The sequence below is a fragment of the Stigmatopora nigra genome, chromosome 9, assembly GCF_051989575.1.
Source record: "Stigmatopora nigra isolate UIUO_SnigA chromosome 9, RoL_Snig_1.1, whole genome shotgun sequence".
NCBI lineage: Eukaryota > Metazoa > Chordata > Actinopteri > Syngnathiformes > Syngnathidae > Stigmatopora > Stigmatopora nigra.
Genome location: NC_135516.1, coordinates 8,866,545 through 8,885,477, shown reverse-complemented (window position 1 = coordinate 8,885,477; position 18,933 = coordinate 8,866,545). Strand labels below are relative to the sequence as shown.

Here is an 18,933-nt window from a genome sequence, read left to right as displayed (position 1 = left end):
ATACAATTACCTGAATGAATTTAAAAAGGAAAATAAAGGAGAAAGAAACTACTAGGACGATTAGTTTGAGATGTTTAGACAGTGAAGAAGCATATAGGTCGAGATATTATTGTTTGAATTTAACAGTTGTGTGTGGTTGTGAGGAAATTGTCATTTATTTATTAAAATAGGGTGCAAACCTTTTTAAAAATAACCACCACCTGACAAAGAGAAAACAAAGCATGCCCCCTCCTCATTATTCTAAATCAGTGTGGTTCACTTCACAATCAGAATCTGACCGCACATTTGCCATCATTAACACTCACAATTGTAAAACTGGAGAGCTGAAACTAAAACTTTTTGCTTCCTTTACCAAAAGAGCTATAAATAAAAATCTTATCAAGCATTTGGTATTTAATTACAAATAAGGAAACGCTGACAATGAACAAATGTGTCTTTTCTGGGTCATGTGTACACAATCCTTTCTATTTTCATTAAGATTTAGAAAAAGATAATTAAGGTTGTTGTAATTGCTGTGTAGGACGAGCGTACCGTCGATGCGACGGCAACGGCACGTGGGAGATCTCCGCGGCAAACAACAAGACATGGGCCAATTATAGTGAATGTGCCAAATTCCTCTATCATTACAACCAGAGTCAAGAAAAGGCAAGTCTCACACTCTACTTAATCTTTGACTTTTTCCCTCGTTTGAAGAATTTCCTCCTATTCTGAATAGAATGCATTATAACTAATTGTCTGATATATATTGGTACCAAACTTGATTCATAGTAGAAGCATTAAAAAGTCTCCTTACCCATTTTAAAGTTAATTATATGTATATCACCATATATATATATATATATATATATAGCCATTGTCTGTATTTAAATTGCCAGAATGCTAGTTTGTCTATTATCCATGGATAGATACTAATTAGTCAAACATTTTTAACCCATTTTAAGGCTTAACTGGTAATACTTAAAACGTTAAAGCATTTTAACAATGAGGTTGACAGCAAGGAGCTGAACATTGAATTGAATTAAAGGCTTTTTTGTCATTATACAAGTATAATGAGATTTAAAGCTTCACCACGAAGTAAATAAATAGCAACAGCAAACAAAGAACATTTTAATTGGGGGAAATAATGGTCTTGGCTTAAAAGATTAGATTGAAGCTTCATGGAATTACTGCTTGTGTTAGAGTCCACAGGATGTGTCCAGCCATGTGCATTTGCAATGTATTAAATAGGTTTCTTTCATAGTACAGATTCAGTATCCTGCAGGGAGCAAAGCGTATCAATTAAATGCGGCATAGATGATGGGTTTTTACGGTCGTGGTTCACCGTCATGATTGCAATGTGCATCTGGCATGTTTGACAGGATACAATTTGGACTTTCAGGTTCTTTCTTATCAAAAAGCCTTTTTTTTGATCAACCTTTTCTTCTATTTTCACTTCGACATTAAGTCCCCTCACGGATAGAGAGCCGAGTGTGTAATCTGGCAAATTCATCTTGCCGAGCATCAATTGGATACGTGTAAGGCAGTTTGCAAGTATGAATTAGTAATCTGTCAGCATAGTTTGAAAAATAGAAGTAACTACTGGCTTTCCACAAGTCTTCCTTTAAATCAACTGCAAACTCGGAGATTAGGACGAATAAAAACATTGGTTTTCTCACAGGCAGAAAAAAAACACTTTTCTCATGGCTTAAATGATAGTGCTTAAAAGTATTAAAGGTTGAAAACAACATTTATTTGGCTACATATTTTCTAAATGGACGCATATGGCTGTCATCAAGGTTTCGTAAATGTGGAAAATTAAGATCATACGCATTTTTCTCACTGCAATAGTTATACAGCATTAAAGCATAGACACCATTGATTGTAATAGGGATTTTTGGTTTGTTTACTGCAGTCGCATTGAGCTTTCATGTTGTCCTAACCAATGATGTTTTTCCCAACAGGATGTCTTTCATCGCTTGTACCTCATCTACACAGTAGGCTACTCCATCTCGCTTGGCTCTCTCATTGTTGCTGTGGTTATCCTGGGATATTTTCGGTGGGTTATCGCTGTTTGTCACTGTGTCTTTGCCTTCCACTTTATCTTTTCAATATGTTTTTTTCTCTTGGATGTTTGGGATCATTTGAAGAGAAACAAAAATGGGACGTTCTGGTGTCAGAGTATGATAAATTATTAGTATTAAATCTATACAGTGGATTATTTCTCTTTTACAAAACAAGCACGTGGCAAAAATGGGTGTTTAGTGCTATGGAATATGTAGGTGTAAAAATAAAAAAACCTTATATAGGCTATTGTTTCCAGGCTAATACATGTCTTCAAGCATTTGAGGCATTTTATTTTGTAGGTGACATCACTAGGAAAGACAGTAAATACAGAATATATATATAAGAATATAAACATTGCATTTTGATGAAAAGATAACAAAAAACTAGCTATATTGATTTTTTTTGTTAAAAGATATGCATCCAATTGTTTTTTTCTAAGGTAAATATTCTCTGTTAATCTATAATGTTCATTTGGATTTTTCCCATAAAACATGAAGTCAAGATACATGATCTGGCCACTCTGACACCTGTAGTCTCGTAGATAACTGAAAATCAACAATAGCTTTGGCGTTTCCCACCTAGGATTACATTCATGCAATGTTCTGTGTTATGGCATAGCGTGCATAATATACGGCACCCTTTGAGATGCTGCCTTTGACTTTTAGAAGACTCTAAAGTTGCTTGTGCCTCCGGCATCTTTTCTTACCTGACATTTAGGCAACTGGCAGAAATGACCAACTCCATTGAAGAGGTCACAAAGTGGCCAACATTTAAAATATGATGAAGGGTGGAAGTGGCATAAAACAGAACATCTCACCCCATTTTTTTTCTTCATACACTCAGGCACTTGTACCTCTGAATAGCCAAATAGCACATTCCGATAACCCTACGGGGTTCCGAATAGCCTGCAGTCGATAACAACAGTCAATTCCCAACAACTTGTTTTCATGCAGAATTCAAATTGAAAAGATGATTGAATAGATAAAATGTGGTTGTCCATCTATAGTTGGGCATCTAAAAATATATTCCTACTGGCTTTATAGAAAAATAAATAAGCAAAAGTGAGTAACATTAAGAATACTGATAACTGTCAGTCCTTTTTGGATGGAAAGAGGCAATGGGACGTTACAGAAATGTCAACAGGAGAATTCGGAAGGCTTCAGGATCACACCCCTGTGGAACCAGGCAATATGTACACGCCAAATGAGTTTAATAAAATGTTCTCAAGGGCCCATCTGACATTCTGGAGAATCACTCCAGCCCACGTCCTTCTTCAAACAAGTCGACTTGCTGACGATGGCACTCCCAACTGTTTCCCCCTTACAGGGAATAGATGATATTTCACATTAATGCATGGCTTTCTCAGATGGGAAGTGTGGGTTTGATTGCTTGTCGCTCAATGTTTCCAATCAATAGGCTGGCTTGTCAAATTTTGAACTCAAACTGGCAAAGAATTTAGATTCTATCGGTACTAGCGTTATTGACATGGGGATTTTCTCTGTCAGTGCACAAGATCATTTTTAGTCAATATTTTAGACATTCACATTTTTCAGTGGTTAGAATTAATCATTTACATCAGAGGTCATCAACAATAAGCATTGAGAATGTGTTATTTCGGCCTCTCATACAAACGTTTTGTTGATTTAATGGTAAATCTCTCTTCCGCCAACAACGATCTTTGTTTGATGTTTTTGCTACAATGTCAATCTGAATGGATCAGCTATTTTATTAACATTGATGCATTGATGTCCCACTTCCATAGTTGCATCCAAGTCAATGATCCCTTTATTTTCTGCTCTTAGACGTCTGCATTGCACCAGAAATTACATCCACATGCACCTCTTCGTATCCTACATGTTGAGAGCCGTAAGCATCTTTGTCAAGGACGTCGTGTTGTACTCGGGATCTGCCTTGGAAGATGTGGAGCGAGTCACAGTGGAGGAACTCAAGTCCATCACTGAAGCTCCTCCAGCCAACAAAGCCCATTTTGTAAGTATTTAACCGAAGATTAAGAACTGTCTTTCGTTCTGTGTGACAAAATTCAATTATTCTGTTAAAAGTAATAGTTTTTTTAGAGTTTATTGTTACATTAATCCAGCAACCAGTGAGGAAACAATAGCACAAACATACAATAAAGTAACAAAATGGAGAGCAACAGGTCAAATAGACATCTTTTAACAGGTTTTCACATAACATTTGCATAAAAACAACTAAAACAGGCTGTCAGTGGTTAAAGAGAGGAAACAAAATAGTGTCAGACCCAGCAAAACTATAAAAAAGGGTCACTTATAGTCCGTAAACTTCGGTAAATGAGATCAGAAAGGTGAGTATTTCGGTTGAGTAAGAGGTGTGAAGCATTGAGCTTGGAAAGGAGGAAGTTTTTTGTAACGTCTCACCCTGACTTTTCCAGGGTCGAAGCAAATAAACGATGCTTTTCTGTCCGTGTGCCAAGCATTTACACGATGCTGGCTGGCACTGCTTGGCTTTCCCTTCTACCCCCCTAGCCCAACACCACCTTCTCTTCACACCCTCTCCAGAACTACACTTTAAACTGTGTGCTTTTCATGCATGCATGAATATGGAAGCTAATAATCTGCCTAATGCCTTCACTAGATTTTCTCGATCACAAAAAAAGGTATTTAACATGAAACCAGTGTGAGACAGCTGTTTATTTGATAATTAAATGTATTCATATGTCTCCTTACATCAAAGAATGTGAATCCAAATGAAATGTCTCTCCCTATATAATCAATCCCTGCTGCTATAGTAATGATAATAATCTTCATTCCTTATTTCATCCCTTGACTACAAATTTGAGTGCAAGGGTTCTACAAGACAACAATAGTTGCACGGTTCTTTTTTTTATTCCTAAAGTGTAGTTCACATTGTAAGAAGCTAATTTTCTTGATAATAACCAAATTGCTTAATCACTTATTAGATTAAAAAGTAAAGTGTGGTACTGTCAAAAGCAGTGCTTTTCATTTGTGTCACATGATACATCTTTGGTGGTTTGACATTTAAATGAACAAGAAATTGAATACAATTAGGGTGCACTTATGTTTTGAAAATTATGTTTAAATTAGATGTTTCTATATTACAGACCATCTCTTATTACAAGGGGTCTCGGGAATGTGACCCCCTGAAATGGAAATGGCATTTACTGTTCATAGAAATAGTAAAAAAAAAATACATATAGGCATTATATGACTTTGATTTGGGCACTTGATATGTACCGTTTGTGTACACATCCCGTTTTTTTTCTGATCAGCTTCCATATACACAATCAATGGAGCAAGGTGAAAAATAACAGCAGACAATCAAGAGCCATCAGTAATCAGTAGCGAGTGCCCTCTAATTACAGAGCGACGTGACAACAAGGCAACAAGCTGCAAGGGGAAACACAACTGGAGCAGAATCAATGGTTGACCAAATCAGCTCTCTCTCTATCTCTCCTGAGATTTCCGCTCATTGTCATTACAAGTGCACATTAAGTTAAATAGACCATTCCGCAGACACAATTTATTTCTTATCTTATCCTCACCGTAGTAGAACGTGCAGTTGAATATCAGGTGCATCTATGAACTCTCACAAAGATTAGATTGAGCAAATGTCAGATTTCAGTTCTTTTCCTTGAAAAGTTAGATTGTCAGACTGTGTGTTGTTTATTTGTGTTGCCAAATATTTTCCCTTGTGATAGTGCGTACGTTCTGTGGTCTGTTGAAGGCAGGTTCTGATAATAACACTGCACAAAAACACCTTCACATGAGTCACTCGTAAAGATCAAGATATCGACCAATCTTGTAACCTGGTTTTTGATGTAAAGCCAGCCAGACTCAATAATGTATCTCTGTCTTATGCTACCTTTTGTCAACATTTCCCTGTGAATACACCCCACTGACAATGATAAATAGGTAACCGAATTGGGAAGAGAGATACAGAAAAAAAAATGCAGCCTTCCACCATAATGGTTCAAGGACAAATACTAATTGGAATTAAATACTGTCATCAAAGTATCTTAGTTTTCTTCTTTAACAGCTGGCAAATCCCAAAGCTGCATTACTATCCCCAAATGGTTACAGATGTATCATTTTCAACATTTAATTTTGATTAAACTGTCCAGGTGTCGCTGTCAACTAAATTAATTGGGTATTTTCTTCAATTGTCGTCTTTGGTGCAGATTGGTTGCAAGGCGGCCGTGACCCTGTTTATGTACTTCTTGGCGACCAACTACTTCTGGATCCTGGTTGAGGGTCTGTACCTACACAGCCTCATCTTTATGACCTTCTTCTCTGACCGAAAATACCTTTGGGGCTTTACTCTAATTGGATGGGGTGAGTTGATGTAATTGTCATCCTATTATGAATAGGTTTAGCCATTCATTTTTCAGTATTGTTCAATAAGGGCTTCACTGTACCTGCATTGTACACACTGTGCGTATCGATGACACAAGCACAGCGCATACAATGTGGATGCAGTGGTCGGCCATCTTCATCACGGATGAGCAAACAAACAAACAACAATCTGCATGGAGTGCTTCTTTCCTTTTTTTTAGAAAGATTTCTTTTGGATTTTGCAGGTGTGCCGGCTATGTTTGTAAGCATTTGGGCGACAGTGAGAGCAACATTTGCGGACACAGAGTAAGTGTCTTTTTTTTTTTTTTTACAGACATATCGATTGGGTTTCCTAAATTATGATAAAGAATACCTAGTTGTGTGGGGGGGCCTCACTAGCAATGCGGTCTGCTGGAACATCCTAGTCAGCAGGGAAGCCACTTAGTGTCTCAATCTCCTGCGAGCAGAAATCAAACCAACCAAGCGTGATAACAACCTCTTTGGTAGCGTGACTATTTGACATTTATGGACTTTATCACTCAAATCGACTGATGAGTAAATTGAATTTTCTTTCCTAGAAAGGCTCCTTCTTTTGAGAGGTGGAATAGAAAAAAATCTAATTGGATTATTAGACCAAATGTTGAAAAGAATTGGAGAGAGCACCACATTACTCCTTCACTTTAGTTTCTTGGATCACATTCTTTTTTCAAATCCCCATCAGTTTTCTTGTTTATCTTGTTCCAGGTGTTGGGACTTAAGTGCCGGCAATTTGAAATGGATTTATCAAGTGCCTATACTTGCCGCTGTCGTGGTGAGTCTACTCGCCACAATAACCACGGAATCCCATCGGGAAGAAAATGAGAGCATTTGGCCAATTCCTGTTGTGTTACATACAGCTTTCCTTGGATTATACTTCTTTTATGTTATGTTTATCTTTTTTGCAGGTCAATTTTGTCCTTTTTTTAAACATTATAAGAGTCCTGGCAACCAAACTGCGAGAGACCAATGCGGGAAGATGTGACACCAGACAACAGTACAGGTAAATTAATGTGTTTTGATAAATATCTGCATAGGTTTTGTAAGATTTTAAACATTTTGGACACTGACCAACTTTCTTGGTACTTTCTCAATTTTTTTCAAAAACATGTATTAGGATCTTTTTATATAATTTTCCCAGTTAAAAAGAGTTCCGCGTGTAACTTTGAACAAAAAGTGCATCAGTTTCCTAAGAGATTAGAAGATTTTTCTCTATTTTTATACAGACACACAAACAAATGACAGGTGTTGAAACCTACACATAAACAGGCTTTTAAACCAGTTTGTGTTTATGCACATGTTTGGACTGTATATTTTTCTGGCAGGGCACACAGTTTGGGGCTTTTTTAGTCCTAGGCAGGCGTGTTTAACGCTAATTATATTCTCTCCCAGCCAAACCTTGAAGTCAGCAACTTCCGAGACATCAGTGCAGTGCATGAGTGCATCACCACAAGGGTCTTCTCAAATATGTTCCCAGAACTCATTAATTGATATTTTCTCCAGACTTTGGATCAATCTCAGTTATGATTTCAAATGGCTAAACACAATTATATAAAAATGAATTCACTGAGTCCAAATAGTAGTCGATCATATTAAGTACAATGTTGCCAGTATTTGCCTGACTGGCCAAACTATAGAAATGCATTCTTATTTACTTCTGTAAATTTTAAATTTCATTAATTACAGAAAACTGCTAAAGTCCACGTTGGTGTTGATGCCGTTGTTTGGCGTGCACTACATCATATTCAACGCCATGCCTTACACGGAGGTTTCCGGAATCCCTTGGCAGATCCAAATGCACTACGAGATGCTCTTCAACTCTTTCCAGGTACATTTTCTTCCACGATTGTTCACACCCCCAAAAAATCCTACTAAACTGCTTGTATTTGGAACTAACTCACAGAAACTCTTGGGTTATAAATGTTTTATCGTGTACTATCGTCTACTTCTTTACATATAGCAAAAGGAACCCACAGTTGTCACTTTCCAGATGTGTAAAGCCTTTTAAGGAGCCTCAAAGTATCGCATGCTTCCTAATATTTGCACATTCTCTTATACTGTTAAAGTTAAGATTTAATAGTGCCCTGACAAAAAGTGGAAAAAAATCAACCTTTGGCTTTACTCTAACATATTTATTTATATATAGATAAGTTAATTAACATGAACATGTAGATGCATGTTAATATGTATTATCCATTTATTAAATAAACAAACTCAAACTGTCTTTGAGAGATAATTGTGGTACAGGAAGTCATGTAATTACAGTTCATTGAAATTAACAATATGATTAACGTACTAGAAAATTTTAATTAAAACGTTAAGATTTTTGTGATTAATCCGTTTACTTTTAGACAGAGAAACTGTAAAATAAAAAGAAATCTGCCTCATATCAGGTTTCTTTTCTCTTCATATTTGCCATGAGTTTTTCCAAGAATAAAATATGGAAATTGACTTCAGAGTAAAGACAAAAGGGCAACTTTAAATAACCTTAAGTATGTTTTTTTTCACTCTTTTTCTAGGGATTCCTCGTAGCAATCATATACTGCTTTTGCAATGGCGAGGTAAGGATTCCAAACAAAAATATGTTATTAAAAACCAATGCCAAATGCTAATAAAAGTGCGGCCTTGTGTTCAAAGGTGCAAGCAGAGATCAAAAAGTCATGGAGCCGCCGGACACTAGCGTTGGACTTTAAGCGGAAAGCACGCAGTGGCAGCAACACGTACAGCTACGGCCCCATGGTGTCACACACCAGCGTCACCAACGTGACGGCACGGGCGCCACACGCCCTCCACCTCACCACCCGTCTGGGCCCGGCGCCGGTCAACGGTCACCGCAATCTGCCCGGTTACATCAAAAACGGCTCCGTGTCCGAATGCTCGGTTCCGACGTCGGGCCAGGAGCTCCACCCTGCGCCGGGGGAGCCAACGACGCCACGGGAGGTGCTTGAGGAGGAAAAGCCTTCACCTGTGGTGATTATAGAGGAGGAGCGAGAAACGGTCATGTGAGCCCCCCACCCCATGTCCAAACTTGGAAAAGGAAAAAAAACTAACAAATTGTGTGGCCAAGATGCTTTCAGCTGCCACCGTGAATGTGGAACAGTCTTAAAATAGACTGTCTCTTTAAATTATTATTATTATTTTTTATCCACTGCCATTATTTTTCATTCTTATTTTTTAATGCTGTGTTTAGTTGCTTTAAAGCTGGGATGTCCAAACTATTCCACAAAAAGGCCACAGTGGGTGTGGGGTTTTTATTATTCTAATCTTACATGAGGAAACCTTTCCACCAATCTGGTATTTTAGAAATGCAATCAGTGGATTGCAGTCAGGTGATTCTTGTTTTCTGCAGGAATCTCATTGGTTGGAGGAAAAAACCTCCACCCACAATGACCCTGGAGGTTCGGTTTGACCAGGAAATCATCTTATTCAAGCTTACACAAACAATTGTTGAGTTTTTGCAAAAAAAATGGTGTTAAAAAAGTTCTCATCAGTGTTAGAGGGAAGGCACTCAGGTAAGTCAAATATGCTTTTGATTTTTTGAAGCATTTGTTCACTCTTTTGGTCCAAAATAATGCATTTTTCCAGTTCAATGCAGTTGAAATGAATGTTTCCAGTGCTGTTCCATATTTTATTGGTATTTGGCATTACTGGAGAACCTGCAAAAAGTGTTGTTGTGTGTCTCATGTGTTGCAAATAGATATTTCTATAAAAGCTTAATCTAGTGCTATATAGTACGTATGCTGCTTGGATGATGTACATACATACAAGTCACAATGTTTACAAATGCCATTCGAATTGTGAGCTAATGTTGTTGTTACAAATCAGTGTTTTTGTAGATTCTATTTGAAAATGTGTTAGAGATCAAATACAAACAGCAACAATTTAGAATTTACATCTATCTGCCTCACCATTTTAAGGTTCTGTCTCGTTTCTGGTGGAGTTTGCATGTTCTCCTTGTGTGCTTGCATGCATTTTCTCCACATTTTGGCTTACTTTCACATTCCAACATGGGTGATAAACTCATTCATGACTTTAAATGAAAGAAAATCCCAATTTTTCACCAAATTAAATCCTTTTTACTTTTTGTTGTTAAACTGAGGATTAAAATCTGATAAAAAGGATATAATTCAAAGCAGTTCTTTAGGGATATTGCAGTTTATATTTATATTTCCAAAGATAAAATACATAGCCAGAAAAAAAGGCAAGCAAATAATAACCATGATATGGATTTATCATATTGTATTATTTTTTTACTATAAATGAATAGCTGAGAAAGGCAAATGTGGGATAAGTTTAAGCTTATTTTGCGGGGTGTGTTCAATTCTATTTACATAATTTACTGCGGGTCAATACAGAAATGGGACACAGTTGTCCCTTGGGTTGTAGTTTGGTCGCACTGAAGTAAATCTTTGGGTTATTGCACCCGTGTGCCTCAAAGGTTTTCTTTCCTCTGCAGAGTTTTGACAGCACCTCAAGCTTTTTCCCTCATTAGTAAAGGAACGCGTTTTTACCCTTCAGGAAGTCAATGAAAAATGTGAAGAGCATTCATGCTCCTTTTTCTCGACTTAGACTTCAGGGTTTGAACACTAAAAGGTCTTCTCAAGCAAATTAAGTGCACATTAATACAAAAGTAATACCCTTTACAATTACAATGGAACCTCTTTTCGTCAAAAAAACCAACTATTTTCTTGCATTTGAATTATTTTTTAGCCCAAAATGTATCATTTCTGTGTATCTTATTACAATTTTTAAAAATGTATGAGTTCAGGGAGTAATTGAGCCCCAGAATTGACCTCTACGGATATGTTTTATTTTAAAGGTGGTTATTTTTTTTACATGGGAATAGCACAAAAGTATACATCTTTATGAATACATTATATTTTTTATATTGGGTTAATTTATGAAGTGAATGCTAATTACAGGGGCAAATTTAGAAAAAAATATTGAGAGTGAAAAAGAAATTTCCACGTGTATTTGCTTGAATTTGACTCTAAATATGACCTTTTATTGTGAATATTTTAGAGGTTTCATTGTAACTGAAAAATTTATATTGGTATCAAAGTCTTGAGTTGAGAAATGCCTTAAATCTAATTGAAAGTAATCACATTTCAAAAGAATCAATTCCCTTTTCCTAACAGTTTCTCACCAGTCCCTTTTGCTCTCTTGTATTTTCTCACTTTACAAATTCATTCTTCAGCATCTTAAGCTTAATGTGAGGTGCTGTTTTTTGTTGTTCTTGAGATGTAATCTTTATAACATTCAAAAATTAACTGTCTAGACCTTTTTAATTAAAGTCCAAGTCATGAGCTTTTACAAACAAAACAAAAATAAACATCTGAAGAATTAGATGGTATTTGAGCACTTTATCTCTATTATTGTTTTAAGAATTATTGGATTAAATATAATGAAGTATTCTGTTCTGATTGTATTATGTCAAATGATTGTGTTATGTGGCCAATATGGAGCTAAGCTAAGAGTATACAAAAAAAAGGATATTAAAAATATGTCTTCTTGTTGTCTGTTTGGAGCCTGTTACCATGGTGACATGAGGGCCAATGTAAATATGCCTGTCAAAAATGTGGCTTATAAATAGTACAATAAAAGTGAAACATTGACCTACAAGTATTGGTTTTTAGCCTTTTGAGTGTGCAACATTTTTCATATTCTTCAGATACTCCACCACAAAACATGGTTTCCTTGGTTTTTACCTTTTTTTTATTCAAACTAGGTATATATTTTAAGAAAGAGAAAGATCAGAATAATTTAGTTGTCACCCTTTAAAAAAAGCTTATATTCAGTGCAAGTGAAGGGTAAGAAAAACTAATTTTCTTGACATTCTATTAAATTAAAGTTCATTGTTGTTTGTCTTAGTAAAAAAAAAACATCTTCCAGGGATTCTGATGAGGAAAAAATAATAATTTGAAATACAAATGTGTGTAGTTTGACATTTGTAAATCAAAGTATTGCTGTATAGTGTCCATAAAATCACTTTGGAGCTTTCTTGCCACCATCTTTGGTTCCTCTGTCTCCCGTTTTCCTCCCTTTTCCTTCCCCGCCTCCTTCCTTGTTGCCCGCCGCCGCCTTTTTCTGTGGCTTCTCCTCAACTTTGGCACTTTTGCCGCCATCTTTCCTCGCCTCCTTTCTTTTCCTCTCGCCCCGATCGCCATCCACTTTGCCCGAGATGGTGTCTACGGTCTCCTCTTCTTCCTCCTTCTTGTCGTCTGCTTTGGCCGCTATGTGGCGAGAAACAATGATAAAATAAACATAAAAAACGATGCTGGTGATGGAGACACATCTGTTGGTTATTTTATGATGAGATTCTTTTGAAGCGATAGACGAAATCAAGCGGTCATATTTTACAGGCACACAAAGGCAGCCCACTTTATTTGTTTGTTGTGCTAATGGAGAAACAAAGCCATTTGAATTCTGAAATTTAACAGCTGGGTTCATTTTTTCAAGGTATCATTAAGGTTAATTCAAAGGTTAATGATTTTAGTGGGATTTTTTTCTATATTTCTTCTATCCATGAAGGTATATATTTCTTGGACATTTTTTATATGCGCCTATTCTCAGTTAGGAAAATTGTGACTTGTGGTTTATTCAAAATATCACTCACTTTGTAATTAACTTGATTAACTTAACTGTTATGGTACATTTTAGGGATTTATAGGAATTAATTTTCGATTGTCCTATCTTGTTTGAGTGCCGGTAGGTCGTAGTTCACTTGAACTTGATAGAATCTAAAATATAGGCTCGTAGTAAGTAGTATTGTTTTGTCCTTTAATTTTTTTGCTGGGCTCCGGAATCAATTACTGTTTTGATGGTACATCATAGTTCAATTGGAATTTGCATGTTTTTCAATTATATGGTGCAGCTTTTCTTTCCTTTGAACTAAAAGAAATATAATTTCTGTGCTGATTGGTACTGCGTTTTTAATTTTATTTTTCTCCTAAGTGTTTACTTCATTTTCCATATCAAAAGGCTTGACTGAGATGAAGGCACATCTGTCTCCTCCTCTTCTAATGAGCACCCACCTGGAGTAGCAATCCCATATGAAGCATATTATACCAAAGCACTCACCAATGTTAAAGCTACCTTTACATCAACCTTTTATAAAACTTCTCCCTATCTAATTGGCTTCAAATCCACCCTCTTACACATTTTTTTTAAAAACCACCTGTTCCCAATTTTGCCCGTTCCTCATTTAAAAAAAAACATCAAATGCCATTGGTGAGTTCTGAAATGCATGACATCACATTGTATTGTGCATTTTAATCCTTTTATAATCATTGGTAAAATTACCCTACAAATCAATTCCTCTGATGTATTTTCTCATTAAATTAAGGATATGACTAATTTGAGTTTTGTGGGGGGGGGGGGGGAACCTTTGTTCTGTAAATAAATTAATTCCTTTTATTTTTTAGGGTCATATTTTAAAGTAGATTAAAGCAAATACTGATCTAAACTCATGGAATTTTCTTCCTGTGAATAATTATACATGTTGATGTGTAATTATTTACAAGGTTTTATCTCATTGTGGTCGCAAAATAAACATGATGGATGAATGGAGGCTTAGGAGCAGCTACACAAACAAACAAGGACCGGGAGCAAAAGGACAAACACAAAACAAATGTCAAAAAACACCCAAAGGGGCTAAAAATAAGTAAATAGATAAAAAAACATCTTTTTATAACTGTTGAATCCAACTTATGTTTGACACAAGTCAGGTTAATGTAGCGCAAAAGAGCAAAGACTCTTAAATAAAAAAATAAAATAAAAAATCACCGCAGAATTGTGAAAAAACACAGATTACATCATAGGTGAAAGCCAACTATCGTTTAGTCCGGACAGAAAAAAATGTGAGCGTGTGAATAAACCAATTTATTAGTCATTGTGTCATTATACTTAGAGCCCAGAAACATGCTTCATACATTACTATAAAGTTATCTTTCTGATATGCTAACATGGAAACATACTCGGTGTATGTACAATACAAAAGTGGTACTAAAACTAAATACTGTAATATAATACTACTTTGCATTAAGGTTATTTGGCCATGTAGGACAACTATTTGGATTTTCTCATTCAATGGAATGAATTGTGGTCAGTCTGAAAACATATGCAAATATAGTCTATTTATGAAGTCAAACCAAGCAAAATTAAGATCACTTTAAGGCACTAGAGCCATATTAGGACCGCCACTTGGTAAACTGAGACAGAAAATGAGAATAGTGAGCGATAATCGTGCAAAATATGCATTATATGACTTTGAATTTGAGACAAAAAAAAGTTGCCTCTCTTTTTTTACACCTGTCTGTTCTCGAGAGCCAATAGATATTCCATCCCATGATAAGGTGTTTTCACTAGTTTCAAAACTCCCCGTTTAATGGTGTTTTATGGAATTCAGGGATCAGTAAAAACATTTTTTTAATTTAAATCACTGTCTTAACTTCTCAAATAAGAGGTGTACATTAAACGTAAAGTTTCCATAATGCGTTCTGTTTTTAATGGATTATTTATTGTACTTATTGACATACTTATTGCTAATTGGAGCGAACACGGCGAGCCAAGAACAACGGAAAACACATTGGCACCAAAAGCTCTGTGCAAATGTTGCCTTTTACAACATTACATGAGTACGATGAAAGAAAATTGCCAAGATTGCGGTTATCCCATGCAAAGCAAGAGAGGAGTAGACAAACTTAAAGATTTTGCTCACAAGAAAAGAAGGAAAAACAATAGAATCATGCCGTCTCCGGCAAAGCCTGCGAGCTGGGTTGCTCTTCTGTGAGACCAACCAAAGAGCGTTGACTGTTAGTATGAGTCTCATTTTGGACTTGCTCAGAGAGCGTTTGGACAGCGGGTGGGTCAGGGTTGGCTGGAAACAATAGTAGGATAGAACAAAAGGGGCAATAAGAGTCAAAGGGGAAAAGAAGAAAAGTTAGAAAAGCAAGAAAATGAGAGAAAACTTACATCCAGGCACCTCTGTAAGCTCGTTAAGAGGCGGCACCGTCTCCAAAGTGTTGGCATATTTCTTAGCGGCCTGTCGTTGTGCATGGCGTGCTTCGATTTCTTTTTTAGTCCTTGGAATTCGACATTTAAAAATGCAACATAGGGTAATCACTGGAAAAGAGGAGAGGAAAAGTTTGTTGGGCTTTTCAATTGAAAATTGTGAAGTATACATGATTTCCATTATGACACGGTTATGGTTAAAAAGACAAGATGTTGTTTCGTGACTAAATCTAATGGGAGCAATATTGCAATTTTCATGGAGATTTAAAGAAAAAAAACTGTAATCATGGAACACAAGTGGCACAATCGTGTCGTTTTCTGCCCAATTAGATCATTAAAAGCAATGTGGCTGTAGTGAAAACAGTCAAGTTTACTCATAACTTGTTTTTAATGAAAAGTCTGCTTTATGTAAACTGGTGTCGGATATCGAAGTACAGGTGTGGCGCGTCACCACCTGGCGTCCACATGGTGTGAAAATTCGGGTAATGCCAAGACATTGCGTAAGAAAGATTCATTTAAAAGAAAATTGCTTTTGAAAAAATATTGAATCCACAAGAGATGAGGCTTTAGAAGTATTATCCAAATAAGAGTGGTCTTAATTCAGTTACTGCCTTTGACATCTGATCCATTTGAATTGAAGAGAAGGTTTATCAGCTATTGCAAATAGATTGGACATCTATCATTGTCAATTGGGACCATGAGTTCACTTTTCTACAAAGTTTTTATGCTCATAAGATGGGGTTGAGTCCATTTTTATTGCAGGCCATAACTTTCATGATTCGGATTATTTAATAATGAAATGGGGAATTGTTGCTTACCAACTGCTAAAACAAACATAGCAAAGATGCCGATGACCTGCCATAAGCGGAGCCCCCAAAACACGACAGTCTCTGATGTGACGGGGTCTGGCTTCTTTGGAGGGTCTGTGGGTAAAAGCTGGAAATAGATTTTCAATTCAACATTTGGATTTCAAGAAGTACCCTGCGATTGGGTGGCCAACAATTCAGGGTGTCCCTCGCCTTTGGCCCGAAGTCAGCTGGGATAGGCTCCAGCACCCCCTGTGACCCTAGTGAGAATAAAGCAATTGAGAGATGAGATTCAAGAAGCTCTAACTGTTGTATTATTTTAAGTGCTGATACAATACGTGCAGGAATTCAGTATGAAATATTACAAAAAAAACTTGTTTTGATTAAAGAGTGGGCAGAAAATTATTTAATTGATTTTAATCAAGAAGAAATAGAAATAGGGGTAATTACTATTTTGGCAAATGTATTATTTAGCATCCCTCGATGTTGTAGCGGTTCATTCTTTTGACTTCGGTGCAGACAAAGTGGAATCGATTGTGAGTATGGAAGGTTGTCCGACTATGTGTGCCTTGTGACTGACCGGCGACCATTCTATGGGGGCATTCCACCTTTTGCCGAATTTCAGGGGCTGTAGGAATGAGAGCAAGCAGTGTTGAAAATGGATACATGAACATTACTGCCTATTTTTTTAATGTGTTTTTGTAGTACCTTATCTAATCAGCAGAGTCACAGAAGTGTCACATACTTGCATGTTCAATTTGAATTCTGTGAATTGAAAACACTTAAGTGTCTTAGTCCTGTTGAAATTCTGCAACGCAATCTTGTCGTCTAGAGTGTTGTGTTCTGGCGTATTAAAAACGCTTATGTTAGTAATAACTGCACATTGAGAATGTCTCTTAGTTTAAACTACTTTATTCAAGTTCCCTTTTTGTATTGAGATGCAATAGGGATTTACAATATAACAAAGGTGAATAAAATCTAATCACACTTTTGTTTAAGGTGAACAATTGTAAAAATCTGGATACCATTAGAAAAAAGCTCAATGGCTCATGTTGCATTGCATTGATTACTACGCGGTTGTTGTAGAAACACTACACTAATGTACATTGTGTTTTGGTGGCCAATGGATCAGATAAAAGCTTATTTATTGAATTTGCAGCTGTCAAGGATACTTCACTTGTATGACATTGTGCATGAGAAAAGACGGCAAAACAGCAATATAATAATTTTGATATGTTTGCATCATATGTGAGGAAATTAAATACATTATTTAAAGAAAGCAACTTAAACTGATTTACCCAGATATTTTAAAATGCTAAAAAAAATCTGATATACTACTATTTATACACATGCACTACTAACTTTACCCTCAAATAAATAAATAATGGCAGTCATCTACAGGCATCAGGTGGGTGGGGGACATCCTGGATTGCTGGGCAGGGATTTTGGGGATCCATTACAAATAAAAGAAAACAAATTTAATAAAACAAGTGAGCAACAAAATATTAAAAGCCATGATAATGGTTTTCTAGCTCTGGTATTTACTCGTCACTATGTTGTTGAAACAAGGGCTGTAAATGGAACATTAAACATTAAATAATGGCCTCTTTTTATAATCATTCTGCATAAACACACTTAAAGAGAGCTGAGAATTGCTGCCCTTGATCAACTCCCATAGCCAGATTAGCCTTAGTGAAGATAATTAGCATAACGATTGAATACCTTTGATTGCAGTTATGTTAATTCTCATTTCTTCCTCCTCCCAAGAGAATTTCATGCAGGATTAGAATATTTATATAATCCTTAAATTTTGCCGCACTCAACAAACTAAGTGAGCATCAAAACGGTTTCTCTCTCTTTCTTTATTGTGTATGTTGCTGCGCCAGTCGTGTGAAGATAAGTTTATGGAAAAAAAGTTCTAAGTACTGTTGTAGCTGCAGTTTAGTCTTATCATACAGGTCAAACTAACTCCTAAAAGTCTGCGGTTTTAGGCAATAACATAAGAATTGGGGTGCCGGGGGTGATCTGTGATGAGTCTATAATCAACAACAGGTCAGCAGGCAAAGAATCACAGTAAATATAGTTGCAGCAATAATCACAAGGGGACCATAACTACACCTTTGCTTCTGAGATGACCTGCTGCAGGGAGAGATGTCAAGGGGAGTGGCGGTCTTACCTCAGGGTCCGGGATCTGTGACACGATGCAAGACAAGCAGTGGGACAGCAGCAGGAGGACCACCGCATCCCCGACCATCCTCTTGTCCTCCCTGTGCCCACTGCCCTTCCCCCCCACGTCTCCCTATGACGGGACTGGCGCCAGAATATACCAGAATCTACCAGACCGGCACCCCTGGCCCCTCCGCCCCCACCCACACACCCACCCGGGTGATTAATGGTGGCTATATACCACCCTCCCGCTATAGCCTGTTACCCTTCTCTCCTTCAATGCTGCAGTCGTCCACTCTAGGAAGCTTAGGCAGCAGTTGTTGGGGCACATTAATTAATTAATAGAGATGGTGTGCTTTACAGCCGACTTGTCCTGTTGGGGACATTGCAAACACACACACACACACACACGTGTTTGTGGGGGATGGGCATTACAGTAAGAATGAGGTGGAAGCCAATAGGAGGAAGATTCTTGATCTTTATTACCTGCGGGGGCGTAACCCAACAGTCATTCCAACTGTAAATACATCATGATTTCT

General features: G+C 36.9%; 2 protein-coding genes across 4 annotated transcripts in view; one reads left to right on the top strand and one right to left on the bottom strand.

The window, feature by feature from the left end:
* Nucleotides 1–18,933, top strand: part of pth1r (parathyroid hormone 1 receptor) — a 42,598-nt gene that overhangs the window by 20,148 nt on the left and 3,517 nt on the right. The window contains exons 4-13 of one of the 2 annotated variants that reach the window (XR_013327409.1): nucleotides 521–645; nucleotides 1,941–2,035; nucleotides 3,846–4,032; nucleotides 6,221–6,374; nucleotides 6,620–6,680; nucleotides 7,119–7,185; nucleotides 7,319–7,413; nucleotides 8,097–8,238; nucleotides 8,930–8,971; nucleotides 9,048–9,922. Coding sequence is in view for 1 of the 2 variants with exons in the window: in XM_077724686.1 (XP_077580812.1) it covers nucleotides 521–645; nucleotides 1,941–2,035; nucleotides 3,846–4,032; nucleotides 6,221–6,374; nucleotides 6,620–6,680; nucleotides 7,119–7,185; nucleotides 7,319–7,413; nucleotides 8,097–8,238; nucleotides 8,930–8,971; nucleotides 9,048–9,416 (1,337 nt within the window). In the remaining variant the exon portion in view is untranslated. Of the gene's footprint in view, nucleotides 1–520; nucleotides 646–1,940; nucleotides 2,036–3,845; nucleotides 4,033–6,220; nucleotides 6,375–6,619; nucleotides 6,681–7,118; nucleotides 7,186–7,318; nucleotides 7,414–8,096; nucleotides 8,239–8,929; nucleotides 8,972–9,047; nucleotides 12,019–18,933 lie in introns of those variants that run through there. The other variant, XM_077724686.1, reaches the window with a different exon arrangement.
* Nucleotides 12,381–18,509, bottom strand: tmie (transmembrane inner ear). Of its 2 annotated transcripts, none has more exons than XM_077724700.1 (4): nucleotides 18,405–18,509; nucleotides 16,241–16,358; nucleotides 15,384–15,533; nucleotides 12,381–12,643 (listed from the first exon to the last, which is right to left on the bottom strand). In XM_077724700.1, the coding sequence occupies exons 1-4, from the start codon at nucleotides 18,480–18,482 to the stop codon at nucleotides 12,396–12,398; spliced, it is 594 nt and encodes a 197-aa protein (XP_077580826.1). In that variant the 5' UTR covers nucleotides 18,483–18,509; the 3' UTR covers nucleotides 12,381–12,395. The 2 variants fall into 2 exon arrangements, with proteins under 2 accessions (XP_077580826.1, XP_077580827.1); XM_077724701.1 differs by lacking the exon at nucleotides 12,381–12,643 and adding an exon at nucleotides 14,276–15,288.

What these genes read in the sequence shown, in the direction of transcription:
- tmie (XM_077724700.1), bottom strand. Translation starts at nt 18,482, where the DNA reads ATGGTCGGGGATGCGGTGGTCCTCCTGCTGCTGTCCCACTGCTTGTCT. An exon ending in CACAGATCCCGGACCCTGAG is followed by an intron (nt 16,359 to 18,404) that starts GTAAGACCGCCA and finishes ATCTATTTCCAG; the next exon opens with CTTTTACCCACAGACCCTCC. An exon ending in TATGTTTGTTTTAGCAGTTG is followed by an intron (nt 15,534 to 16,240) that starts GTAAGCAACAAT and finishes CCTCTTTTCCAG; the next exon opens with TGATTACCCTATGTTGCATT.